The sequence below is a fragment of the Ceratotherium simum genome, chromosome X, assembly GCF_057802395.1.
Source record: "Ceratotherium simum simum isolate JZ-2026a chromosome X, ASM5780239v1, whole genome shotgun sequence".
Lineage (NCBI taxonomy): Eukaryota > Metazoa > Chordata > Mammalia > Perissodactyla > Rhinocerotidae > Ceratotherium > Ceratotherium simum.
Window position 1 is genome coordinate 13,510,013 of NC_141940.1, and position 25,807 is coordinate 13,535,819.

Below are 25,807 nucleotides of genomic sequence, written 5' to 3' on the forward strand. Positions count from 1 at the left end.
AAACGTATATGTCTATATAACCACCACCTCAATCAAAAAATAGAACATTTCCATCACCCCAGACACTTCCTGTGTGTTCCTTCCCAGTCAGTCTCCTGCACCCTTGCACCAAACAATGACTAATCTGATTTGTATTACTATATAGTAATATTATGGTATATAATATATAAATTTAGATATAATTTATGCAATATATGCATTAAATTTGCCTGTTTTAGAACTTCATATAAATAGAATCATATATACTCTTTTGTGTCTGGCCTATTTCACTTAGCATAATGTTTTTGAGCTTCATCCATGTTGTATCATCTATCAATAGTTGATTCTCTTTTTGTCCTGAACAGTATTCAAAACTACTCTTTTTAGTAACAGAATCGTCTTTTCAAATGAAATTACACAAGTAAATCAGATAGAAGGAGGATTGCATTGACTGAAGGGTGATGGGGCTAGGGCTGTTTGCTTGCTCAACCTCCTGTCCTGCCTAGAGGTTCCTCAGAGCACTACTTGGAATCCACGAATACAGTTTAAGCCACTCATTTTATGCATAATGAACCTGGCGTACATGAAGGTAAAGTAACTGGTCTAAAGTATGCAAATCATTTTAAGTCATCGTGGGCCAGAACTTGATCTCCTGTTCTGTGTTCTCTTCAGTATAGTTTTTAAAAGTTTTTTTTCACTTTCCTTTTTGAAATAATTTCAGACTTGAAAAAAGTTGCAAAATTAGTGAAATAATTCTCAGTATTTGCCCAGGTTTGCCAACTGATAACACCTTAGATAACCCACAACATAATTATCAAGATCAGTAAATTGATGTTAATTGGCACATTATTGACTAGTCTACATACCGTATTGGGATTTTGCCAGTGGTTTCACTGATATTCTATTTGTGGTGTGTTTCAGGCTCATTCTTGCATTTAGCTGTCGGATCTCCTTAGTCTTCTTTAATCTGGGATGGTTCTTGTCTTTTTTGTCTTCACAGTATTAACATTTTTGAAGAGTACTGGCCAGTTAGTTTGTAGAATATCCCTCAATTTGGGTTTGTCCAGTGTGTACTTATTATTAGATTCAGGTTATGCATTTGGGCACAAATACTTCAGAAGTGATGTTGTAAGCTGCTCAGTGCATCATATCAGGAGGCACATGTCAATATGTCTCATTCATGATAATGTTAACGTTGATAACTTGATTTAAATGGTGTTTTGGAGGTCTTAAGACCCTCAACTTGGCTCTGTGTGATTTCATTTGAAAAAGAGCATTCTGCTGCTAAAACAGATATTTTATTCTGTGAGTTAAAATCCATTACTATCATTATTTATTCTGTTATTCAGTTTGTCACAGATTTGGCCCTGTGTCCTTTCAACATGTCTCCATCATTTTTTAATTTTTACTTTATTGTGATAAGAGCACTTAATATGAGCTCTACCCACTTAGATTTTGAAGTGTACGATATAGTATTGTTAACTACAGGCACAGTGTTGTACAGCGGATCTCTAGAACTTACTCATCTTGCATAAGTAAAACTTTATACCCATTGAATAGCAACTCCCCATTCTCCCCTTTCCCCATCCCCAACCATTTTTGAAGACTTCTTTATTTTCTGGTACCACATGATGTGCTAGGCTCATCTTGCATTTTTCCTGCCCCAGTCCTGGGTTCAGACATTTCTCCGAGGAAGACTGGTTCCTTTTATTTGCAAATGGTATTTAGAAATCAAGATCTGGGTGCTAGTTGTGCTCATTGCTGTTGAGCTGAAGTTGGTTCTAGGCTTTCTCAGTGGACAGAGCTAGGAAATACATATAGGTATACACACAAATCTATGTATATATATGTGTGTGTACATGCACACCTATATGTTGGGCTGGAATCAAAGGTTTATCAGTGTGTACTCAGTTTATACCGATACCTTTGATTCCAGCCAACACCACAAGGTTCATTCTAACCTTTCTCTTTTCCTTATTTGTAACTCCTTTCTCCAGTGGTGAGAAACCTGGTTCTCATTATCCTCAATATGTTTACTTATTTGCTCAATCCCAGAATACACTTAAAGTAGTTTCAGAATTGTAACTCATACTCTTGTGAGACACTAACTGACTAACTTGAGTAATATATTTGTGTGCCCTCTTTTTGTCTTTAGCCTTAGAGTATATAGTCAAAATACTGTTACCACAGTTACTTTTTTTTTTCTTTTCCACCATTTCAATGTGGTTATGTTATTTGTTTGTAATACACTTAGGTTAAATTTTTGTTTGCATTCTATTTGGGTTCTTCTCTAATCCTGATTGATTTTAGTTAATTATTTTTGAGCATGTGAAACATTGAAACAGTTCTTAAGATGAGGTTCTCTGAGGATCTTGCTTAGTGAGTTAATGCTCTAAATGCAAGGAGACTTTTGCAACAGTGACTTTTCTCAGATCCCTATTTACTTATACATAACTGCTTTTCTAAAATGAAATTCTCGAAGTCATCTGTAATTGTCTATAAGCACACCAACAGAGAGAACCAATGGTAACATTTTGTTATGTGACCTATTCTTTGTCTATACAAATTAATGTATGAATATATCATTTTTATACACTATATACTGTTGGGATTTTTTTCAGTTTTTATTGAGATATAATTCAAATAACAAAATTCACTATTGTACACTTAAAGTGTACAATACAGTGGCTTTTAGTATATTCACATGATATACGACCATCACCACTATCTAATTCCAGAACATTTCCATCACCTTAATAAGAAACCCCATACCTATTAGCAGTCAGTCCCAAAACATGTTGTTTTGCACTTTGCCCTTTATACTTAATAGTATATTGGGAGCATTTGTCTCCCCAGTTAAATGTTCATCTAAAACATGATAATTGTGCAATATCCCAAGCCTCCATGATTGGACACTGAGGTACTTTCTCCAACAATACGTTGGTTTGCTTTTATCACCAAGCATTAGAGTACATGTTAGACTGAGCCTGCATACTCATTTTTGTCTACCAGGGAATAGAATTTACCAAAGTTCTTAATTAGATTCCAGTTTTTAGGTATATTATCAAGTTCATCTGCCAGTTTTAAATGATTCAAGCAGTTATGGTCTTTGAATTTCATACCCCGTGTTTCACAGGAGGGAAAGCTCAGCAGCTGCTTTTGTGTGTCAATTTTCTGTGATCAATGCCAGGTCTTATTAACTGTATATGTTTTTGAAAAGTATAACCATGAACCCAGGTTTACAGGTTTGCTAAGACTCTGTCAGCCGGTATCAACTGGTATCTAGGCCAAACATAGATGATGATAATGATGATAATTAACCCAATATGTGTAAGGCACTTAAGCACTTTATTTTCTTATTTAATCCTCACAAATCTCCTATGAAGCAATTAGTATTATTTCCACTTAAAATATGTGGAAAGTGGGGCTCAGAGAGCTTACGTAACTTGCCTCTGGCTCCCCAGCTAGGAGTTGACAGACCTAGATTTCCACAATAGGTTTATTTACTCTAGGTCCAGGAGTCTTTGTGCATGATAGTTTGAATCTAGCAGCCCTGTGTGGGGATGGATGGTTATTCTCTCTTACCCCCTCTAGTAGGACAGCTCATAAGGCTTTGCCGTACAGATCTGCCTAGCAATCTGATTTTGTTGCAGAGGCTTGGTTTACCTCAAGATTTTGGCCTGCAATTCAAGCAACTGCCACCAGATGGAAGGAATGCTCTGTTAAGGAAAACAAAGCAAGCCTTAAAATGGTTAACGTTTACTAGTGGTCAGTAATTGACATACCCCGGTTCCTAATTTAGAGGACTTTTTATGTAGATGATGCGCTCTGTCTTCATTAGGATCTCTGTGCCCATTATTATCTTAGTTACTGACTTAGCAATATTCCTTTTTAAATTGCTGCCTTTTGCCCCAAGATGATTTCTAATACTTTTGACCCTCTTTGTCTGAGCTAAGAAGCCTACCTTCCTCTTACCTTGCCATTGCGTCTTCAGGTTGTTATTGCCCCACCTCTGGAGTACTTCAGTGACAGGTCTTCCTGCCTTCTATTTCTCCATTCAATCCTTCTTGCATAATTCAGCCAGGTTAATGTTTGGAAAAATGCCACTTTTCAACTTCTCCTCTGGAAACTTCACTCTCCATTGTCCAAGGATTAGCCTGGCTTTTAAAGCACCCCACAGTCTGATCCTGTCTTACCTTATGTGTTTAAAATACATAGGGCCTTGCCTTGGTTCCTGCTATCAACATATCCTATTCATCTTTAATACCTAGTTCAAATTCTAACTTCTTTATTCATTCAATCAACAAATATGTTTGAATGTGTTACCATGTGCCAGGCACTGTTTTAGGCCCTGAGGATTCATAATGGAATAAGACCGGCAAAGTCCCTGTTCTCATGGAACTTACGTTCTAGTGGGAGAGTCAGTCCTCCCCTTCCCACAGAGCCCCCCCATAATCCCCAACCAGCACTACCTCTTCCAACCTCAGAACACTTTTTTTCTTTATATATAATATGACTCTAGAAATGCTACTGACAATATTTTGCATTATTCCAGAACTGACAGATACAAATGAGTGTTGCCCTTCCAGGTGATGACCTTGGGAGCTCTGACACTTATTTTGATGCTGTAGGAGTTATTCAAAACATGTATAGCACTTTTCTTTAGGAACATCCTCCAGAGCCTGTACTATATCCACCTAAACATCCTTACTCGTGGCAGATGTTCATCCTTTGATGATGCATTGGATTTTTTTAAAACAGCCTCAAGTCTCCCAGCCTGGTAAATTAGCTAAGTGAGAATGTGTGGCAGAAGGAAGGAGACTAGTTTTTGACATGGCTCAAAAATGGGCTCTTGGAGGTGCTGCCCAAAGAGAAATTCAGAGACATCATGAACAAGTGACAGCAGCACTCAAATAAGGTCACAACCTACATTGAAGGATAGCTCCCATTTGAAAATATTAGTTCTGGTAGTTTTGCCAAAGGGCGTTAGTTTCAGTATTTATAGTCACACCTGGTGGCTTTTACTTCGTTATGAATTCTCAGCTTGTATTCTTTTATCTGTTTGTTTTTAGTAGTCTCCCAGTTAAATGATAAGTCGCTTAGGAGTAAGAAGTTTTGTTCTGGTTTGGTTTTTGTATCACCCACAGTGCCATCTTTGCATATAGTAGGTGTTTAATAATAATAATAATATGTTGATTATTTGATGAGACAGTAATAAAGGCAGTAAAGTGTAAGTTGATACTGTTAATGTCAACATACACTATATATAATAATTTCTTGACTTTTTATTGGCATTACTTGACTTTAAAAATACACTTACAGCTTTATATCAGTCTATGATTATTTTACAAATCTAATTGGCCTCTGAAGTACAGTACCTACCATTAGATGTATGGATTATATGAGCTCATTTCTTCCGTAGAAGAATTATATATAGCAAGAGGTTCTCAAAGTCAGTGATGAGATCCTCCTCTGCCTTGGTAGGGCAAAAGTTGGTGTTAATAGGAATTAATCATTTGGTTTTTGAGTTGTTTCCTTACAACTCTGGAATACAGATTTATTGCATTACGATCTTAGAAGGACTTAGGACAGACTATAGACTATTTGGAGTACAGTTCCCTGTTTTAGTTTAGAAAGTTGATCAAGTGAAAACATTAACCTTTTTCTCTATTTTTTTCCAGAACCTTTGTTTCATTTTGCCACAATTTTTGTACCAGTTCTTCTGTGGATTCTCACAACAGGTTTGTTTCCCTAGTTGTTATAATGGAGTTTACATTTGCTATTAATAAATTACCTTTTTATGTATTGGATTGTAAATAGAGAGGTATGTCAAAAGTAAACGGATTTTTTTTCTTTGGTTCAACAGTTGATCTTGGCCTGGTTTTTGATAATAGCAAATGTTTATGTCTTTGCGTTAGTAATATTGGTATCGTTACTTTCTTTTTGAAAGTTATTTGGTACATCCTCTTGGAGCTGAGATAACCTTAAAAAGAGTATTTTACTTTATTTTTTCTTTTTATCAGTGTATGCAATATTTTCCAATAATCCTAAAATGTTATAGTTTAATATTTCATCAAATAAAATCTCACACCTTTGCAGTTTCTCAGGTTGGTTTTCTAGAAAAACATTGATCTTTTAAGCTGGCCAAGAAGCAGTGATTCCTATATAAAGCCTTGGATTTCTTGAGCAAGTCTATAATTTTTGCCCTCTATTGTTTTCTGAACATTTATTACGTAAAGAATATTCTATATGTCAACTTGATACATGAGTGGTGGGATGAGTAGGCATGTTTGTAGGTTTGTTTCAACAACTGAAATGGATTTTGCATTGCTTCTCGTGGAAATATAGCTAAATACAGGAGCTATAATGTTCAATGACTCAGAAATTTCGTAGTTAATCTATGAGCAGTTCAGTAATTTTGCCAAGCTGAGCTACTTGGTAACATCACCACAGGTATTAGAGACTGAGTTTCTAAATTTCAAGGCATGCTTCATTCCTCATGGTAGGAATTGACTTTTTCCTAATTGCTTGGCAGTATTTTTAAGAGAATGTATTCTTCTCAATAGGATGTGACTACTCTCTTTCTGTTGAACTTACCTCTGCCATTTGATATGCTGTCTCTTACATCAGTGACGGTCATCAGCCTCATGGTGCCAGTTAATCAGATCACTTTATGAGTTAATTATCTGCCAGCTGTAGAAAGTACCATCAGCCTTCTTGTATTCAAAACTAACAGTATTAGTACAGAAAGTTTTATAAATTCTGATGAAACTGCTTTTCTTGAACATTCAGATTACTATTGATCAAAATGTTTCTAATTCCTCACTTCCTCGGATGAATGCAAATATTAAAAAGACACTTCAAATTTTGTAGCAAAGCGCTGAAGGGAAGTTGGCTTAATCTGGTTAGAACATTGTTTTTATTTTGAAAGAGTCTGTTGCTTCATCATCCTTTTAAAATATGTTTACCAAGCATAAGTTGTATGAAGAAAGAAAGGACTTATTTATAAAGCCGGCTGGGATTCAGACCCTGGGCTGTCTGGGGTCTGAGTAGGTTAACTGCTTAGGTTTCCATAGAAGTTGATGTTTGGCTTCCTCAATTGCTCAACTGGTAGGTTCATTCACTTAACAAATATTTCTTGAGTGCCTACTATGTGCTGGGGTAAGTGCTAGGGCTACAACAATGATCAAAACAAAACTCTTACCCCATGAAGCTTGCACTATTGTGATTGGGGAGAGACAGACAACAATCAGACAAATCATTATGTCAGGTACTGATAAATGCTCTGAAGGAAAAAAATAAAGTATAATAAATGGATAGAATGTGACTGCAGAAGAGGGCTGCTGCTTTAGAGAAGATGATCTGGAAAGTTCTCTGTGCTGAGGTGGGGTTTGGACAGAGATCTGAAGGCGATGAGGGAAGGAGCTGTCACACATCTATCTTAGAGGAAAGGTGTTATCAGGTAAAAGGAAAGTCTCTCTGAGGTGGCGACATGATGTGCAATATCTTTATTATTATTATTATTTTTTTTTTTTGTGAGGAAGATTAGCCCTGAGCTAAAATCTGTTGCCAATCCTCTTTTTGCTGAGGAAGATTGGCCCTGGGCTAACATCCGTGCCCATCTTCCTCTACTTTATATGTGGGACACCTGCCACAGCATGGATTGACAAGTGGTGTGTAGGTCCACGCCCGGGATCAGAACCCGCGAACCCCTGCCGCCAAAGCAGAGCGTACGAACTGAACCACTACGCCACGAGGCCAACCTCCACAATATCTTTATTTTTGACTTTGACCTGTTGCTAGCGCTGAACGTAGCAACCTTTGTTGCAAAAATCTTTAGATTACATACAAGTAGTCAGCCTTTTTCAACTCAGGTCCACATCGGGTGTTCTCTGCTACCCTAGAACTTGGAGAGCGTGCTATGGAGAATGTCAAAATGGAACCGGGATTCAGATTCTTTAAGCAAAAAGCAACTCTTTCTTTAGCAAAGCTCGGATAGGACTGGTCTTTTTTCTATGTGAAAAGAAAACAGTTGTAACAGGTTTAACAAAAAACAGTATTATCAAGTAAACCTGTTGTTTGTTTTGAGGACATTCTGTCTCCTCTAATTATCTATCTAAGAAGTACAGTTATCTCTCATGTAACCTCAGAGTACCATAGTGTATCAAAAGTAGATTGATGCCTCTTTTGTTTGAATGAAATTCAAAACTAAATTACATACCAGTCAATCTGAGTTGTTTTTTTCCCCCAATTTTCTCATTAGTGAAAATGGGTAGTTTCCAGTGAAAATGTAGTGTTGTGTGCCAACAGACTAGTCCTCTCCCTTGAGAATTAAAAGGAATGTAATTGGGGCCGGCCCGGTGGCGCAGGTGGTTAAGTGTGCGCACTCCACTGCTGCGGCCCGGGGTTCGCCGGTTCGGATCCCGGGCACACACCAATGCACCGCTTGTCAGGCCATGCTGTGGCGGTGTCCCATATAAAGTGGAGGAAGATGGGCACGGATGTTAGCCCAGGGCCAGTCTTCCTCAGCAAAAAAAAAAACAGGAGGATTGGCAGATGTTAGCACAGGGCTGATCTCCTCACAAAAAAAAAAAAAAAAAAAAAGCAACACAAAAGTTCTTTGGGCCAGCCCCGTGGCTTAGTGGTTAAGTGCACGTGCTCCTCTGCTGGCGGCCCGGGTTCGGATCCCGGGCGAGCACTGACGCACCGCTTCTTCGGCCATGCTGAGGCTGCGTCCCACATACAGCAACTAGAAGGATGTGCAACTGTGACGTACAACTATCTACTGGGGCTTTGGGGGGAAAACAAATAAATAAATAAAATTAAAAAAAAAAAAGGAATGTAATACCTTTTGGAGGTACTTTTTAATTCAGTAGAATATTTTTGCTGAGCTTAAATCTTTGTATGTGCGAAGTACCTCCATGTTCTATGGAGAGCTGTATTTTTAACTTCATTGAGAATGTTGCATGTATTATCTCTTGCTTTGTCTCTACTGCAGGCCAGAGTTGTGATCCCTTCCTCTGGGCTCCCCTAGGTCCTTGTACACTCACCGCTCTGCCTCATCCACTAGAATTTGAGGTCCTTGGCAAACAGGGCATGATTCTTTTCTGTCCCCAGTACTTGTCACTTAGTAAGCACTCAGTAAATGTTTTTGAAGTCAACTAATGAATGAACTAATGCTCTGTTCAAGTTCTTCCCAACCTTTTCGAGTCAACCCCCCTTATGATAATAATTGTATCTTTAGTGGCCATTGATTTAAAAATGCATTAACTGTGTTAACTTGTGTCACATTTAAATGCATTTTATTTATTAAAGAACACTTGTATGTGTTAAAAATACATATGAATATGGGATATTATTTATTCAGGCCACAGATAGTGGTTGTATGACAACTTCTAGCACTGTAGAAAAATACTGAACTCAGTAAGTATTTTCATCAAAACAAGGTTCATAGAATAGCTTAATTTTTTTTTCAATAAAGGAAGATTTACAATATTAGATCAGTCTTTTGCAAATATGGTACAGCTTCCAATCTCTACTCATTCATACATCCAGTATTTATTGAATGCTTTCTGTATGCCAAGTTCTATTCTAGGAGCTCAAGATTGTCAAAAGTCCTCTAGCCAACGACCACCAGGAACACACATATAGTTGATCAATATGTTTATTGATATAAACATATTGGGTTTATTACTCGATGCAGCAAGGAAGAATGTACACCGTGAGGAACATTGGGGCCTCTCAGGAAGAGGGTGTTAGAAAAGTCTTATTATAATATGATTTGGGCGTGAGTTAGCTGGTTTGGGGAAGAGTTTAAGGAATGGGGCCCTGCTCTAGATTGAGTGCTGTCAGTAAGCCGGGGTAATTTTGTGACTAGAAAGAGGCTAACATTGTCATTGGTCAAGAAGCAGCAGTCACCCATATTTGCCAGAACGGGGATGTGGCTCATTTTTGTGATTGAAACAATATTCATATTCTGTCTGTGTTCAAATGTGATTATGGAGTGGTCCTGTTTTTGTCTCGATCCATCATGGTCACAGTGTGGCCTTGTTTGACGTTGCTGTTCTGTGGAGTTGTTCATGTTCGACAGGAGAACACCAATGCCTAGCTGTGAGTGCCAGGCCTGCACCTGCACGTCAGGGGCTGCTTTGCTCTTTTTCAAGCTACAGCTGTCAATAAAATAAGTAAAAATCCCTGCCCATGAAAAGCTTGAATTCTAGTGTGAAGAGAGAGACAGTAAACATAATGAATTTATAATGTAAGTTAAGAAGGTGATTAATACTATAGGAAAAAAGAAAATAGGGTAAAGGGGAAAAATGTGTCTGTGAGAGAGGGGCTGGCAAGTTAAATCAAGCTTGGTCTAACTGAGAAGGTGACACTTGAGCTAAGATTTGAAGGAAGTGACAGAGTAAGCCATGAGGCTATCTAAAGGAAAAATGTTCCAGGCATGGGCAACTGCCAGTTCAAAGGAGGTCTTAAGTCGGGAGTTTGCCTGACATGTTGGAGGTACAGCAAGGAAGCCATTGCTGCTGGAGTGGAATGAGCAAGGAACAGGAGAGATTAGAGATGAGGTCAGAAAGGTAGAAGCCAGACTGAGTGGGGCTTTATAGCCACCCCATTGTAGGAAATTTTTTTTTTTTATAAAGAAATCAACTGTAGGGTTTGAACAAAACAATGACTTGATTTGACTTCTTTTCTTTTTCTTTGTGAGGAAGGTCATCCCTGAGCTAACATCCATGCCAATCCTCCTCTTTTTCTTTTTTTTTTTTTTTTTGCTGAGGAAGACTGGCCCTGGGCTAACATCCGTGCCCATCTTCCTCCACTTTATGTGGGATGCTGCCACAGCATGGCCTGACAAGCAGTGCATCGGTGCACACCCTGTATCCAAACCTGGGCCGCCAGCAGCGGAGCGCACGCACTTAACCGCTACGCCACAGGGCCGACCCCTGACTTATTTTCTAATAGAACTACTCGGGTCATTGTGTTGGGAATAGACTGTAGGTCAAGGGGATAAGCTGGGAGACCATTTAGGAGGCTTGCAGAGTGGTAACAGTGGAGGTGCTGAGAAGTGATCTGGTTCTCAATGTATTTGAAGATAGAGCCAGTAAACTTCTTAATTGGTTGGGTGTGGGGTATGAAAAAGAAGAGTCAAGGATGAATCCAAGATTTTCGTTCTGATTGATCAGAAAGATTTGTTGCCCTTTCCTGAGATGGAGAAGACTTCAAAAGGAGCAGATTTGAGGTGAGGGCAGGTCAGGAGTGCAGTTCTGGACGTAAGTTTGAAATATGCTAGATATCCAACTGTCCATTTGACATCTCCTCTTGGGTATGTGTGGACAGGTCTAGGCTGGAGATAGATATTTGGGGATTTTCAGTGAATGGGTAGTATTAAAACCACAAGACTGAATGTGATCACATAGAGAGTGAGTATAAATAAAGTTCCAAACACCAAGTGCTGAAACACTCCAACAGAGGGCTCGGGGAGAAGAGCAGACTGAGAAGTAATGGCTAGTGAGGTAGGAGGAGAATGACTCATTTCAAAATATTTCTTGGGCATTTAAGTGGCACCAAGGTAGACACTAGGATTGCAAACATTGTGGGGAACATAGGAGAAAGCAGATTTAAGGGGAAAGGTAGTGAGTTTGGTTTTAGACATTATGAGTTGCAGGTGCCTATGAGACAGCCAGCAGAAAGTTGGATATTTTGATCTGGAGCCTGGAGAATTCAGAACCAGAAAGAGTTGGGGCCGTCCCCCTGGCTTAGCAGTTAAGTGCACGCACTCTGCTACTGGCGGGCCGGCTTCGGATCCCGGGCGTGCATCGACGCACCGCTTCTCTGGCCATGCTGGAGCCACGTCCCACATACAGCAACTACAAGGATGTGCAACTATGACATACAACTATCTACTGGGGCTTTGGGGAAGAAAAAAAGGAGGAGGATTGGCAATAGATGTTAGCTCAGAGCCGGTCTTCCTCAGCAAAAAGAGAAGGATTAGCACAGATGTTAGCTCAGGGCTGATCTTCCTCACAAAAAAAAAAAAAAGAACCAGAAGGAGTTGGAAGTCATGCCAATGTACATATATTTAGCTTTATTTTTGTGAATATATTTATTTAATCTTTAGTAAATGGCTACATTCAACATCATAAATATAGCCTGTAGAAGGTGATAGTGATATTTAAAATCATGTAATTTTTATTTTTGTGAGGAAGATCAACCCTGAGCTAACATCCATGCTAATCCTCTTTTTTTTTTTTTTTTTTTTTGCTGAGGAAGACCGGCTCTGAGCTAACATCTATTGTCAATCCTCCTCCTTTATTTTTTTTCTCCCCAAAGCCCCAGTAGATAGTTGTATGTCATAGTTGCACATCCTTCTAGTTGCTGTTTGTGGGACGCGGCCTCAGCATGGCCGGAGAAGCGGTGCGTCAGTGTGCGCCCAGGATCCGAAACCGGGCCTCCAGTAGCAAAGCGTGCGCACTTAACTGCTAAGCCACAGGGCCGGCCCCCAAAAATCATGTAAAATATTAACCAAAAAAAGCTATGACACAGGCTGGCCACTGCCTATATTTAAAATCTTTTGAAAAGTTATTAGTTAATATCTGTTAGAAATAGAGCTTACGGCATGTAACCATTCTAAATAAGATCCTATTAACGGGGAGGGTATGTTAATATGATGCATCACAATATGTTAGTTTCTTTTCTATAGTTACCAGTTAGAGTGACCTTATTTATGAAACTTCCTTTGCTATCGAAAAAAGCACGAAAGGAAACTGTCTTGTTTTAGCTTGTGATTTTTCCAAACACACAAATGTCCTCTCACAGATGATTGTTACAGTACATTTCTTTCTCTTCTGTTGTCTGTCATTTCAGCCACTGTATGATGCCGCTTACCTTACAATGTACAATATCTGCTTCACATCCTTGCCCATCCTGGCCTACAGTCTACTGGAACAGCACATCAACATTGACACTCTGACCTCAGATCCCCGATTGTATATGTAAGTTGAACGTATAGTTAAAACCCTCTCGAATTTTCAAAGTTGTGGATTTCATTTCATCTGCAGGTGGGAAGGACACTGAACCACCCACCCGGTTTGGTTACATGATTCTGTTCTGAATTTTTAGCTACTTAAACCAGACCATTCAACAGAAAAATGACATATTTCCTAGGTGTAGGTCCTAAACTTCAATGTGTGTGAACCATTTAGTTCAAAATCACTAATTCCTAAAACTTGAGCCTACATTGTCATAAAGTTCTGGAGTCTTAGAGGAAGACACGATACTTTAACTACCAAAACAAAAAGCCACACACAAAAATCTTTGGTAGTTTACACTATTAATTCATACCTGTAATGGATTGAACTGATGATGTTATGTTAGGCTTTCTCTTGTAAACTGCCCCTGAAGCATAGCCTCCCCTCTTCGTTAGCCCCATTCTAAAACTCTGTTGTTGAAGAAAATAAGTAACTCATCAAGCCGTTACATTCATTTTGTGTCAGTTGGAAGTGGATACTTTTCTCTGTGGATGGGGGACTTGGCACTGGCCTCAGTTGCTTGACCTATGACTCATTTGGACATTTATAAATTAAGCCTGCAGCTAAGGATAAAGATTTTAATTTACAGCAGATTGTGAGCATTGCTAAATAGTGGATAGCAAGTGCAATAGAGAGACTTGGTGGTTTATTTGTATGAAGTGAAGGTGCACAAATTTAAGGGATTTTTTTTTAACCAATATAGTTCATAAAACTCATATTTACTAATTGTTAGACTTAGCTAGATTTATCAAATTTGTCATCATTTTAAAGGTATTTATTATGGAAAATTTCCAACATGCACAGAAGTGGTGAAAATACTATTAATATAGTGAACTTCCCTGTCATCACCACTCAACTTCGGCAATTGTCAATTCAGGGCTCGTCCTGTTTTCATCAATAACCCTGTCTGCTCTATCATGGACTTACTTTTTTTTTTAAATATTTTATTTATTTATTTTTTTCCCCCCAAAGCCCCAGTAGATAGTTGTATGTCATAGCTGCACATCCTTCTAGTTGCTGTATGTGGGACACGGCCTCAGCATGGCAGGAGAAGCGGTGCGTCGGTGCACGCCCGGGAACCGAACCCGGGCCACCAGCAGCGGAGCGCGCGCACTTAACCTCTAAGCCACGGGGCCGGCCCTATCATGGACTTACTTTGAAGCAGATACCAAACATCATGTAAAATAGTTATTTCAGTATGTATCTCTTAAAGATAAGGACTTAAAAAAATAGCAATACCCTTTAATACCTAAAAAAAATTTAGCAACTTCATAATAGCAAATATCAAGTCAATGTTCGAATTTCTTCAATTGACTCATTTCTTTTTGTATTATATTTCTTTGAATCAGGAAATAAGGTCCATATATTGTATTTGGTTAATATGCTTCTTTTTTTTTTAATTTTTTTAATTTATTTATTTTTCCCCTAAAGCCCCAGGCGATAGTTGCAAGTCATAGTTGCACATTCTTCTAGTTGCTGTATGTGGGACACGGCCTCAGCATGGCCGGAGAAGCAGTGCGTCTGTGCGCGCCCGGGATCCGAACCCGGGCAGCCTGCATCGGAGCGCACGCACTTAACTGCTAAGCCACGGGACCGGCCCGGTTACTATGCTTCTTGAGTCTCTTTTAATCTGTAGGTTAACCTGGCAATTTATTTGTTGATGAAACTGGATCATTTATCTTGTAGAGTTCCCCCAATCTAGAGTTTGCTGATTGCATCCTCATGGCATCGTTTACCATGTTCTGCTTTGCCCTGTATGCAAAAGGATAGTTAGATCTAGAGGGGAATCGTAGAAACCTTGGTGGAAATCTCACAGAGCATCGGCTCTCACACCCTCTTTTTTAAAATGAGGAACCAGGGCCCAGAAATGACTTGCCTAAGGACACAGGGTATAACTAGAGGCCAACCCAAGATCAGAATTCAGTCCTCCAGTTGGCCATCCTGTGCTCTTTCCAGCAGGCTGGTGGTTTTCAAACACTGAGAAGCAGGGACTGTCTTCAGACAACAGCTAAAGTGAAGCCCAGTAGTGCAGCTGCTCTGGTTGAAGTGTGGTTTGGGCAGCAGTGAGCAGAATCCTTTCCATTCAGTCCCACCAAGAACTCAAGCTAACCGCCTGCACTCCAATCCTGGCTCTGCCACTTACTAACCGTGTGATCTTGTGCAGGTTGCTTGACTGAGATGTGCCTCAATTTCGTCTTTGGTAAAATATGGGTAACAATAGCACCTAATTACAGTGTTTTTCTGAGCGTTAAATGAGTGACTACATGTAAAAGAACTTAAAACAGTGCCTGGCACACAGTAAGTTCTCAGTAGATGGTAGCAATTAATCTTACTATTCTAACACCCTCCTCCACGTAACTTCAGGGCTGTGCTGAGCACTTTCCTACGTTAAGAATGTTGAAAACCTGAAGAAAGCTGTTGAGTACAAATTATTGTACGGGTTTCCATGAAGTTACTTACTGCACTGCAGGTATAGGTCCTGAATTATTTAACAATTTTGCATAGAGGGTATACTTGCCACATCTGATGCAGACAAGAAAGCTGTGGCATACCCATTGCCCAGCCCAAAATGCAGCTTTCCCTGCTCTGATGAGACACGGCCTGGCACCATATTGTAGATTGCTCCGTTACTCCGAGCATTCCTGTAAATATGAAGTCCTGGGCTTCACATGTGGCTCTCTCTGCAGTTGTACCACTTAATATTACTGATGTCATTGTGTAGCATCTTGTAGATTTTGTGTAGCATATTACAGATTTCACCTTCAGCGTCTTAGTGACTGAGGCATTTCCCAAATGTTTTGATGAGAAACAAGACGTAATTGAATATTTTCAGATTTTTTAAGAGAAAATTAAAAAGTTGACTGTAGTTCTTCTATAGAGGGAAGAGGTGTAGTTTGTTTCTTCTACAGCTTTAAAAGGCCAAAGAAGGGTCCTAGTACACTTGCTGCCGCCCATCTCATGGAGGTGCTCAGGCCTATGCTGCTGGTCACCTGCTCTCCGTATCTTCATTCACTCTCATGTTCCCCCGCATGTTGGCTATCATATTCTGAATTTCCCCCAGCTTCCTCATTCATCTGAGTGCAGTTAGAAAGCTTCACCTATAACCCAACCTTCCCACTGTATAATGTAACTCCCAGAGATGGTCTAGAAAGACAGGAACTACTTCCTTCCTCAGCCCAAGTCAGTGATTCTCCAACGCCTCATTGGCTGGCAGTTGCTGGGCACTTCCTGCAAGGATCTTTAGGGAGGTGCCTTATCTATGGCTCCCAGTTGCCTTCGGAATGTGACTTACTGGCTGTGGGGAGAGCTTGTTTCTGGGAAGCAGCTCCTGTAATTTTTCTAGGGCAAACAGCAGCACATTGCTTTATGCATCCCCTGAATTTCAGATTCCTGCATGCACCTGGAAACCCTAGTAGGTAAAAGTTGGGTAATTGCCATTTTTTCAGGAAACCCCACAATCCTCAATACCAACTGAATAAGATCAGTTGCATTTACACTACAAAAGTATTTCTTATTTGATACAGCCTGGTGACATTCTTGGTAGTATTGGCAACAAGTGTGCTGTTTGAGTGATTAGATACCTTTTGATAAATGTTAAGAGCAGTTTGAAATAGAAGCAAAAAGAATTCCATGCATGAACCCATCTTTTTTCTGCAGCTCTATACTCTGTTAGAATCGGTAGCCTTATTTAACATTCTGACTTGTACCAAGAAGATTGTGCTATTTTTGACAGATTGTAGATTTGCGATCTATCCACCGCCATTTATCAAAGCATGACAGTACAGCTTCAAACATGTTGTTTGACTCAATTGAAAAAATATAAAGGGCACCCCAAGACCTAAAAAAGGTTAAATTCCCAGGAAGAAATCTTGATTAAAAAAATTTTTTAACAATTGTAGTTGGAAAGCCGTGGTAGCTTGGTTGAGAGCATATGATTTGAAATCAAGTCAATCTAGGATTGTATACTAGCTCTGTCCCTTACTAACTGACTGAACTCTGGCACGCTGCTACACTAGCAGTTCCCAAACTTGACTGCACATTAGAATCATCTGGGAAGCTATAAAAATATCCTGATGCCCAGGTTACACCTCATGCCAGTTAAATCAGAATGAGGGTGGGAGCCAGGCATCAGTGTTTTTAAAGATCCCCAGGTGATTCTAGTGTGCGTTATGGTTTGGGAACCATTTATACACCTTTTTGAGGCTCATTATTTGTAAACGAAAGTGATAAGAATACCTATGTCATGTGGTTTTTATGTGGATAAAAATGGACTATATATATAATTCTTAACCCAGTTTTCTGGCATATAATAAGTACTCAATAAATGGAAACTAATTATTATTGATGATGTTATTGTTGTCAGTGGCCAGAATTTTAACTTAGAAGTGTTTTGACAGTTTTCTCCAATACCTCAGTCAGGAAATGATCGCACAAAGATAAACCTGTGGCTCCACTGGCCATTTACCAAAAGCCTTCCAGCCCCTCATGGGTAGTTCCCTTCATTATATAACAGGGTCAGACCCCATGTGCACCTTTGGCATTTCACCATGTCTTATATAAACAGCCTACAGAGATTCGTTAACCTGTGTTTATTTCCATTTCTCAATAGGAAAATTTCTGGCAATGCCATGCTACAGTTGGGCCCCTTCTTATATTGGACGTTTCTGGCTGCATTTGAAGGGACTGTGTTCTTCTTTGGGACTTATTTTATTTTTCAGACATCATCCCTAGAAGAGAATGCAAAGGTAAAAAAATGTCGTCATTACACCTTTTAGTATTAGAAGCATGGCTTATCTTTTCCATAGGCACTGGATCTAGCATACACATACTCTAGCTGTAGCTATTTTGCAAAACGTTTTTCTGAAGGCACAGTATTTAGTTCTCACAACTTCTTTAGAACTATAGAACTGTTGAAGTAAGGAATCACTTCCTATGTGCATGGTTAACTAGAGAACTTATGTGCAAAAGCTTCTGGAAACTTAACGTGGCTATAATTTTTACTGGATGAACAGAGTTCTTGGGACTTCAGACTTTGGACCCCTGTACTTTGATGTGAGCAGGGCTTTTCCTGTTTTAAAAGCAGAGTCTGGCCCTATTCAGTTCTTATTCGTAGTGGCCTTTCATGCTTGAAATTGAAGAGGGTAGCTGCCGTATCTTTGCAGTATTTGCCCAATAGTTGAAGAGAGGGAGTTCCCTTCTCCTCCTCCTTCCCTTCCACATGGGAGCATAGTGTTTTCCAGAAAGGCTATATTGATCCTGCCAGTACCTTCCCAGCATGTAACAACACAGGCAAGCCCCTGCATTGGGATGATTTTGCCCTGGCTGTGCTCTAGGCGAGAATTTCTAATGGGGTGAGGTCTTCCCACAGCCACACAGTGGAAAATCAAACCCACCACCTTGCATGCTGCTTTCACTATGTTTGCTATTTCCGGGCTTCCTCTTTTATGGTCGTTCATTCTTTATAATCATAATTTGAAGCAAAGCTAAGGTTCAAAAAGAATTTACTGAGTATAGTGACTATGTCTAGAACCTAGACTATCACCATCTGTTAAAGAAGTGATAGGCTCAGTGAATTTGAATGATACTTTGAAATTAGGTACTAGAGTCAAAACCTCTCTAATTTGGACTAACAGAAATCATCAGTTCAGTATGAATTCATTAAAATTATTAGTCACTGAGTAACTGTTGAGGAAATACAGATCTAGTACTTTTGAGTAGGCACACGTAGCACTTGCCGAGGAGAGCGCCCTACTAAATCTCTGTGCACGTCCTCAGGCCAGTCACTTCAGCTTTCCAAGTCAATTTTGCCCATCAGTAAGAAGAAGGGATTAGATTTTATGACTTCTTGGATCCCTTCAGCTTTATGACTGATTCTGTGACTTTCACTTTTTATTTTATTTTTATTTGGCACATAAATTGTATAGAGCTGACTATTGCTTAAAAAGAGTTTGCTGCAGGACCAGCCCTGGTTGCCCAGTGGTTAAGTTTGGTGCGGTCTGCTTTGGCGGCCCCAGGTTCGGTTCCCGGGTGCAGTCCTACACCACTCGTCTATCAGTGACCATGCTGTGGCAGTGACCCACATACAAAATAGAGGAAGATTGGCAACAGGTGTTAGCTCAGGGTGAATCTTCCTCAGCAAAGAGGAAGATTGGCAGCAGATGTTAGCTCAGGGCCAATCTTCCTCAGGAAAAAAAAGTTTGCTTCAGAGTAGGCTGATATTCTCCTACAGTCCTGTTGACATGGTTCATTTGCTCAGCAAACTCTTCAAGTAGTGCATGGTGAGCTTCAACCCACCCTGTGTCCAATTCATAACCCATTTTGAGTTCATGAGGTGCAAATTAGATTTTACGGTATATGTTGCCATCCTTTTAAGTGTTTGCTAAAATTACAATAAGTGTCAGAACTACTATCACCAATTAAACATAGCACCCATGTATGATTTGATCAAATCCTTCTTTGCTTCTATTAACCTTAATTTTTTGTTTTTATTTTTTAAAAACCTTTTACATTTCATTTTCTGTTTTAATGTTATGCATTCAGATCTTGACAGCATTTGGTAAGCATATGTGCCATTCATTGCCATCATTTGGATTTATACATGGTATCTGCTTTTCTTTGATGTGCACATGCTCACAGCTCTAATATTTACAGCCAAAAAATTAGACTCAATTTTAAAAATGTGAGTCCATTTGTCTGCAAGTTAGTCCTTATTTGAGAGCTTTAGTTCTGTATTGTAGGAAAAGCCCATATCAAGCTCTTTAGAGACATGAGTCATCCAAATGACTTATTTTGGTGAACACTACTATTAGTGGAATAGGGTTTTTTCTACCTATATCACACCAGTGTATTCTCTGTTTGATGCTGCATGGAATAATGGAAATAAACCCTACCAATCACAAATGTGGTCTGCCTGTCCAAGAAAATTTAGGGTCACAGTAAAATTCAGCATTTTGGCCTGATCTTTTGACTAGATATTTCCCTAAACAATTCATACAAAAATCTTTGGCAGTTAACACCCAAGATTAAACTTGGGTTTTCATTTTTTTTAAGCAGCCTTGCATATTCATGGTACATGTAATTGTTAAATGTTTTTCAGGTATATGGAAACTGGACTTTTGGAACCATTGTTTTCACAGTCTTAGTATTCACTGTAACTCTGAAGGTTAGATTTTTATTTATTCAACTATTTTTAACACCATTTTTCTAACACTTTCTGGTCTTATACTAATATGTCTTTTTTGTCTTCTAATATTTGTTTTTAATACAGGTTGTTATACAAGTCTGAATGCTTACTAAAATGTGTATGATATTAGAAATTTGAACGTTTATATACTATTTGTGATCCATTTTTTCCCAGTATATTGTCTATCTTCTTTATTTTGTTTTATTTTTTAAAAATTTGTACACCATACTCATGTTGGAAATCTGTTCCATCTTTCCTGCTATTTTTTAGTTGTTGTGATAAGTGATATATAAACAGGCTATGAGTGTGTTTCCATGTTAAGTACTTGAATATTTTTTAAAGTTATATATGTTTAAGAATGCCAGGCCTTAAAGGAATTTGGGTACTTAAGACAGTTGAGTTAGGTGTCCATGAGCAAGATATGTGTGCAAAAGAGCTTGGTAGTGATGAAATTTTATATAATGTATTCATCACTGAAATTTACCCACATTAGTGATGAAATACGTAAGAATATACAGCAGGTAACATACAAGAAGGGTAGTTTTGGCAAAGTCCTTGGCATTAACATGCAACCATGTAATAATGCTCTGAAGCCTTGCTGAATACTTCCCTTGAAGCTCAGGAGTTGGAGGTGAAAGCACAATCAGATTCTTTTGATCATTCCAGTAATAAACACCTCACATGGGGTCCAAGAATCAGTACCTTTAAATGAATTCCAGTATTCCCAGTGGTCAGAACTAGAACTCAGAAGTGTAATTGACAAACGACCTCTAATCATTTCCGCTCTAAATTTTTCTTCCTAGTTTCTTTCTCATATTGAATAGAACTAATATATGTTTGCATTATTCATCTACTATGTCAGTAATATTTTAGAACTGCAAAAGAAAATGTTACAGTTCATCTCAGTTTAGCCACTTACTGGCTGGGTGCCCTTGAGCCAAATGACTTTGTTTCTCAGTACCTCCGTTTCCTCTTCTATAAAATGGAGATAAAAGTTGCACTTACCTCTCTTAGGACTTTTTGTGAGAAATCAATTAGTGAATACATATAAAGCGCTTAGAATAGCATCTGGCACATAGAATGTGCTCAGTTCAGTAGATGCTAGTTATGTTTCACAGGATCATGATTTAAAATGGAAGCGCCCCCCCCCCATTTTTTTTTCCCCTGGCCTAGTGTATGACCCCAGGGCTTCCAAGTGCCCTTCATAGTCAAAGTTGGCCTTACTGCAGCATCCTTCAAGTGTCCCTCAAAAGATTTCCGCTCCCTCTTCTTTGGATGGGTTTTATTGTGACATTTTCCCTAGCAGCCCAGAGGATGGAAACTCAAGACTGGGCTACATTAACAGTGTTATCAACATCCTGTTTATGAATTTGAGAAACTGTAATAGAACTCAGGACCAGGGTGTCACAGCAAGTAACAAAACTGAGACGGCACTTCTTTTTCAAAAATTAAATGGCCTGGATATTAGTCCATGTGGCCCAGAAATTTTAAGCAAGCAGGGCAGGCCATACTTTTTGTTTTTAGATTGCATTTGAGAATCCCAACTGCAACAGTCTGAAGAAATGATCAGCCCTGGCAGAAACATGAAGGGATTAAAATCTAAGGCAACTGAAAATGTTATTAATTTAATGGAATAGATATGGGTTTTGCAGTTGAAAGGCACACTACATAGGCAGAGCCGTGATCCATAGCTACATGATGCCAGGTATGTAGAGCTAGTTGCCTTTGCGTTTAGTAACCCCCATCTGTTGTGTTTGAGCCTGGTGACTCCTTTGTATAATTTGTCTACTCTTCCTAGCTACCCCTTCACTCTCCTACTGCTTTTCAGTATACCTGCCTTCACCAGTTAGCCCTCCTTTTGCCATCAGCTCCCTGGCCACCATTACCTGAGGACTAGGGCCTCCAGCCTCCTGGATATTACCAGCACCTCATTCCTTGCCCTTCCTTCAATAGTGAGGCATCTCTAGCCCCATACCTACTAGCTACCTGCTTGACTACACCTCCACGCCTGTACTCTGGAGCCTAGAGGCCTTAGGGCAGAGCTTAGCTCATTGAAAAGTCTGGATTCTGTTCTTCTTTTAGTTCCGTTCTCTTCTGGTTGCCTAGCCCAAGCAAGATCTTCCCATAGGTATCATATTGTTTACGAGTTGTCAGGTACCATAGTGTACTGCCTGGTGTGGTTTGTACCCATCACGAAATCTCTTGTGTTGTGTCTTTTCAGCTCGCCTTGGATACTCGTTTCTGGACTTGGATAAATCACTTTGTGATTTGGGGTTCTTTAGCCTTTTATGTATTTTTCTCATTCTTCTGGGGAGGAATTGTTTGGTAAGCAGCTGTATATGTGTGAGTAATATGTGAATAACAAAATAGATATGTGTATATGTACATTGTATAAGCAAGCATTAATTATACTTTTGAAGTTTTGATTATATAAGATGGCAGGTCTTCAGTGTTAATGGACTGGTAGTTACTTCTAACCAGTAATGCTGCTAATTTCAGGTAAGATTTCAAATGCAAGTATATAGACTGCACAAGTTACTCAAACAACCTCCCTTCTGGTAGCCCCTGTCCAAATCTTTCAGCTTGAAGGTGTGTAAACATTTCTCCATGAAGTGAAACTATAATTTCTTGCATGACCTCCCATGTGATTTCCAGTGGAAATACTCATCCTGTGAAGTTTCTATACAATATAGTGGCCAATAGATTATTATTGGCCACTATATTATTATTATATAGAGCTGTCATTCTTGTTACTACAGATGTGCTCAAGGTATAGAATATATGCCACTTAATACTCAGAGGGTTATATCTTGAAATCACCATTTCATTGTTTTGGGGGGTAAAGGCAGACTCTACAGCTTGGCCTTAAAGTTCATTCAGTTCATCTTGGTTCAATAGATGTTTATTCAGAATCCATTTCGTGTGAGGCACTCTGTGGGATACAGAGATGAATAGACTGTACCCCTGCTTCAAGGAGATTAGAGTCCAGTGAGGGACACATAAGCCACGATTGGGAGAGTTATAAGACATGAAAATAAGTTAGATTTTCATCTCCTTTCCTTACTCCCAGAGGCCTTTATTTTGTTTTTAAATATCACAGTTATTTTCCCTGACAAGGATGCCAGCAGCAGAGAGCATGGCTAGAGTAAGCCATGGGGTGAGATTCCAGAAGTACATATTTTCACTGGTTTGAGCAAAATCATATGTACAAAACATTCCATGTTATCACAGAGATGTGAGGACCATGTTTATGTCCCTTGAGACTTAATTAGAAGAAATTCTTACTGTTTTGAAAGGCTTTTTAAAATAAAAGCCTTAAGAAATAAAAATATAAAAAACCTAATCACTTTAGGAAGTAGCAGCTCTAAAAAGTGTAATTACAGCATATATTTGGCACCTATGTAGGTAATTATTGAAGCAATGAAGCTGAAGGAAGTCTCTGGTTTCTTTAATAATATACCAATGAATCAAAGCTGATTAACCAAATGTAATATACAATTGTAGGTGTACTCGGAGTATAGCAGTTCTGTCTGTGAATCTGTGTAATCAGCATCTGAACTGATTATGCAAAAATTGCACCAGAATAAAATGTTTCAAGCAAACTAAACAAGTTTCTAACTCTTTCCACAGACTATCCTTATTGATTAAAATAAATCTTCTACATAATTAAGACATTGTCACACCTGTTGTTAGTCATTAGTGGTACTTACTAAAAATGAAATATTAATAAATCTTTTTTTTATTTTGTTGCCTGTAGAGCTGTCTGAGTTGAGCTACTACATGAATATAAAATTTATATTATAAAGCAACCAGCAAAATGTGACTAGAAACTTCACGTGTGAAACTTTAGCTAAATGCTGGTCGCAGCTAATATCTCTGAACATGTCACCCCTGAGGCATTGTGACACACCCCTCTTTGGGAGTGGGCAGTAAGAATGATGATTTCTGAGCCCCAAACCCAATCCAGGAATAATATCTTTTGTTTTTTACTGCTCCCCTGAAAAGGTCCATAGATGCCATTGAGGTAAAAAAGAAAAACTGAGAGATATTAATCACAGAATATTGTGGGTACTGTGCAAAAGAATACCCTATTACTAGCTGTCAGTTGTCTGCTGGACCCTTACTATGGCTTAGTTAACTGCCTAGAAAATTAGCGAGGGTGCTCTTCAGAATTAGAGTGGGGGTGGAGCTCTGCAGAAAATCTTTCTGTTTGGTAGACCCTAGAGAGCCTGTTTTGCCCAGACCTCATAAGTTTCTTCTCCTCACTGTTCTGCTCACTTCTTATTCCACAATTAGTCCTCATATATGTAGAGCCACGATCTTGATTTTATCATGTTACATAAGAGTGCACAAACATCAATTTTTAAATGAGAATCCAGTTTATCTTCTGGGAGCACTATGCGTGATCTGATAAATGGGACCAACCAGTTATCTACCTAGGGCTCGTAATCCGAGGATAGTCTGATATGCATCCCTACCTTGAGCAGCCACTTTGCACTTGCTCCCCATCAGCTTCCAACAACGTTTAAGTTAGCCTCGTGAGGCGCTCTGTGGTTCAGCTCAGGCAGGGGAAGGGAAACTGGCTGTGCTTCTCAATGGCCGCCTAACAGTGCAGTGGATGGCTTTGATTGAAATCCCACATCAGAATGAGGGGTCCTCCTGGATTTCTGGACTCCAAGACTTAATGTCCTATTAGCAGTATTCTTCTGTCTGTCACCCTACTTGGCACACACTGTTACTCAATATATATTTGTGGATAAGAATGGTAGATTCCTCCCATTTGAGAGAGATCAGCTCTATAAGTCCTTTTTATATTTACATAGGGTTTTGCGGGGAGTGGGTTATAAAAATGTCTTTTAAATTCCTGAATGTAGAGCACAAATCCTTTCTCGTATAGGAAGTAAAATGCTTGTTAGCATAAAAATTAACCATCATTTCTCTTGAATATCTTTGAAGCTCCAGCATTTTCTAATGCAGATATTTTCCAGTTGGCAACTTTAAAATTGATTGCTTGGTTGTTTTCAAGTCAGATGCATTTTGTTGTCTTTTTTTCCCCCCTTTGATTACCATTCCTTGTCTTTCCAAACATTTAGTAAATGAAATCTGTTTACTACTTTTGGGACGTTCTAAAGAAAATTGTTTTTATTAATGTGTGTAATGAAGATTCCTTTTAAATACAAAAGACAGTTTCAATTACAATTCTGTTTCATATGACAGGAACTGATTTGTTTTTCCATTATGTATTTTCTTTCCACTCTAGGCCTTTTCTGAAACAACAGAGAATGTATTTCGTGTTTGCTCAAATGCTGTCTTCTATATCCACATGGTTGGCCATAATTCTTCTAATATTTATCAGCCTTTTCCCTGAGATTCTCCTGATTGTATTAAAGAATGTAAGAAGAAGAAGTGCCAGGGTAAGAACTAAGTTTATATTATAACGTGATTTTTGGAAGGGGCTTCAGTATCTGCCATGAACTAAAAACCTTATTTAGATAATTGCATTAGTTACAGCATGTTAAACCCCTCCTTACAGGTTCATCACTTAATTTCCACTTCTGCATAAAAAGTATAGTAAAAACTTCGTTATCCAATGCAGGTGGTAAGTAGATTCCTT

The 25,807-nt window shown here is 39.0% G+C and overlaps 1 protein-coding gene across 4 annotated transcripts in view; it reads left to right on the top strand.

Moving 5' to 3' along the window:
- Positions 1-25,807, top strand: part of ATP11C (ATPase phospholipid transporting 11C (ATP11C blood group)) — a 177,200-nt gene that overhangs the window by 140,003 nt on the left and 11,390 nt on the right. For 2 of the 4 annotated variants that reach the window (XM_014796220.2, XM_014796221.2), the window contains exons 23-29: positions 5,661-5,720; positions 12,847-12,974; positions 17,620-17,755; positions 20,107-20,172; positions 22,415-22,518; positions 25,454-25,607; positions 25,727-25,792. In XM_014796220.2, coding sequence (XP_014651706.1) covers positions 5,661-5,720; positions 12,847-12,974; positions 17,620-17,755; positions 20,107-20,172; positions 22,415-22,518; positions 25,454-25,607; positions 25,727-25,756 — 678 coding nt within the window. In that variant the 3' untranslated portion in view covers positions 25,757-25,792. The remainder of the gene's footprint in view (positions 1-5,660; positions 5,721-12,846; positions 12,975-17,619; positions 17,756-20,106; positions 20,173-22,414; positions 22,519-25,453; positions 25,608-25,726; positions 25,793-25,807) is intronic. The other 2 variants (XM_014796216.2, XM_014796219.2) reach the window with 1 other exon arrangement.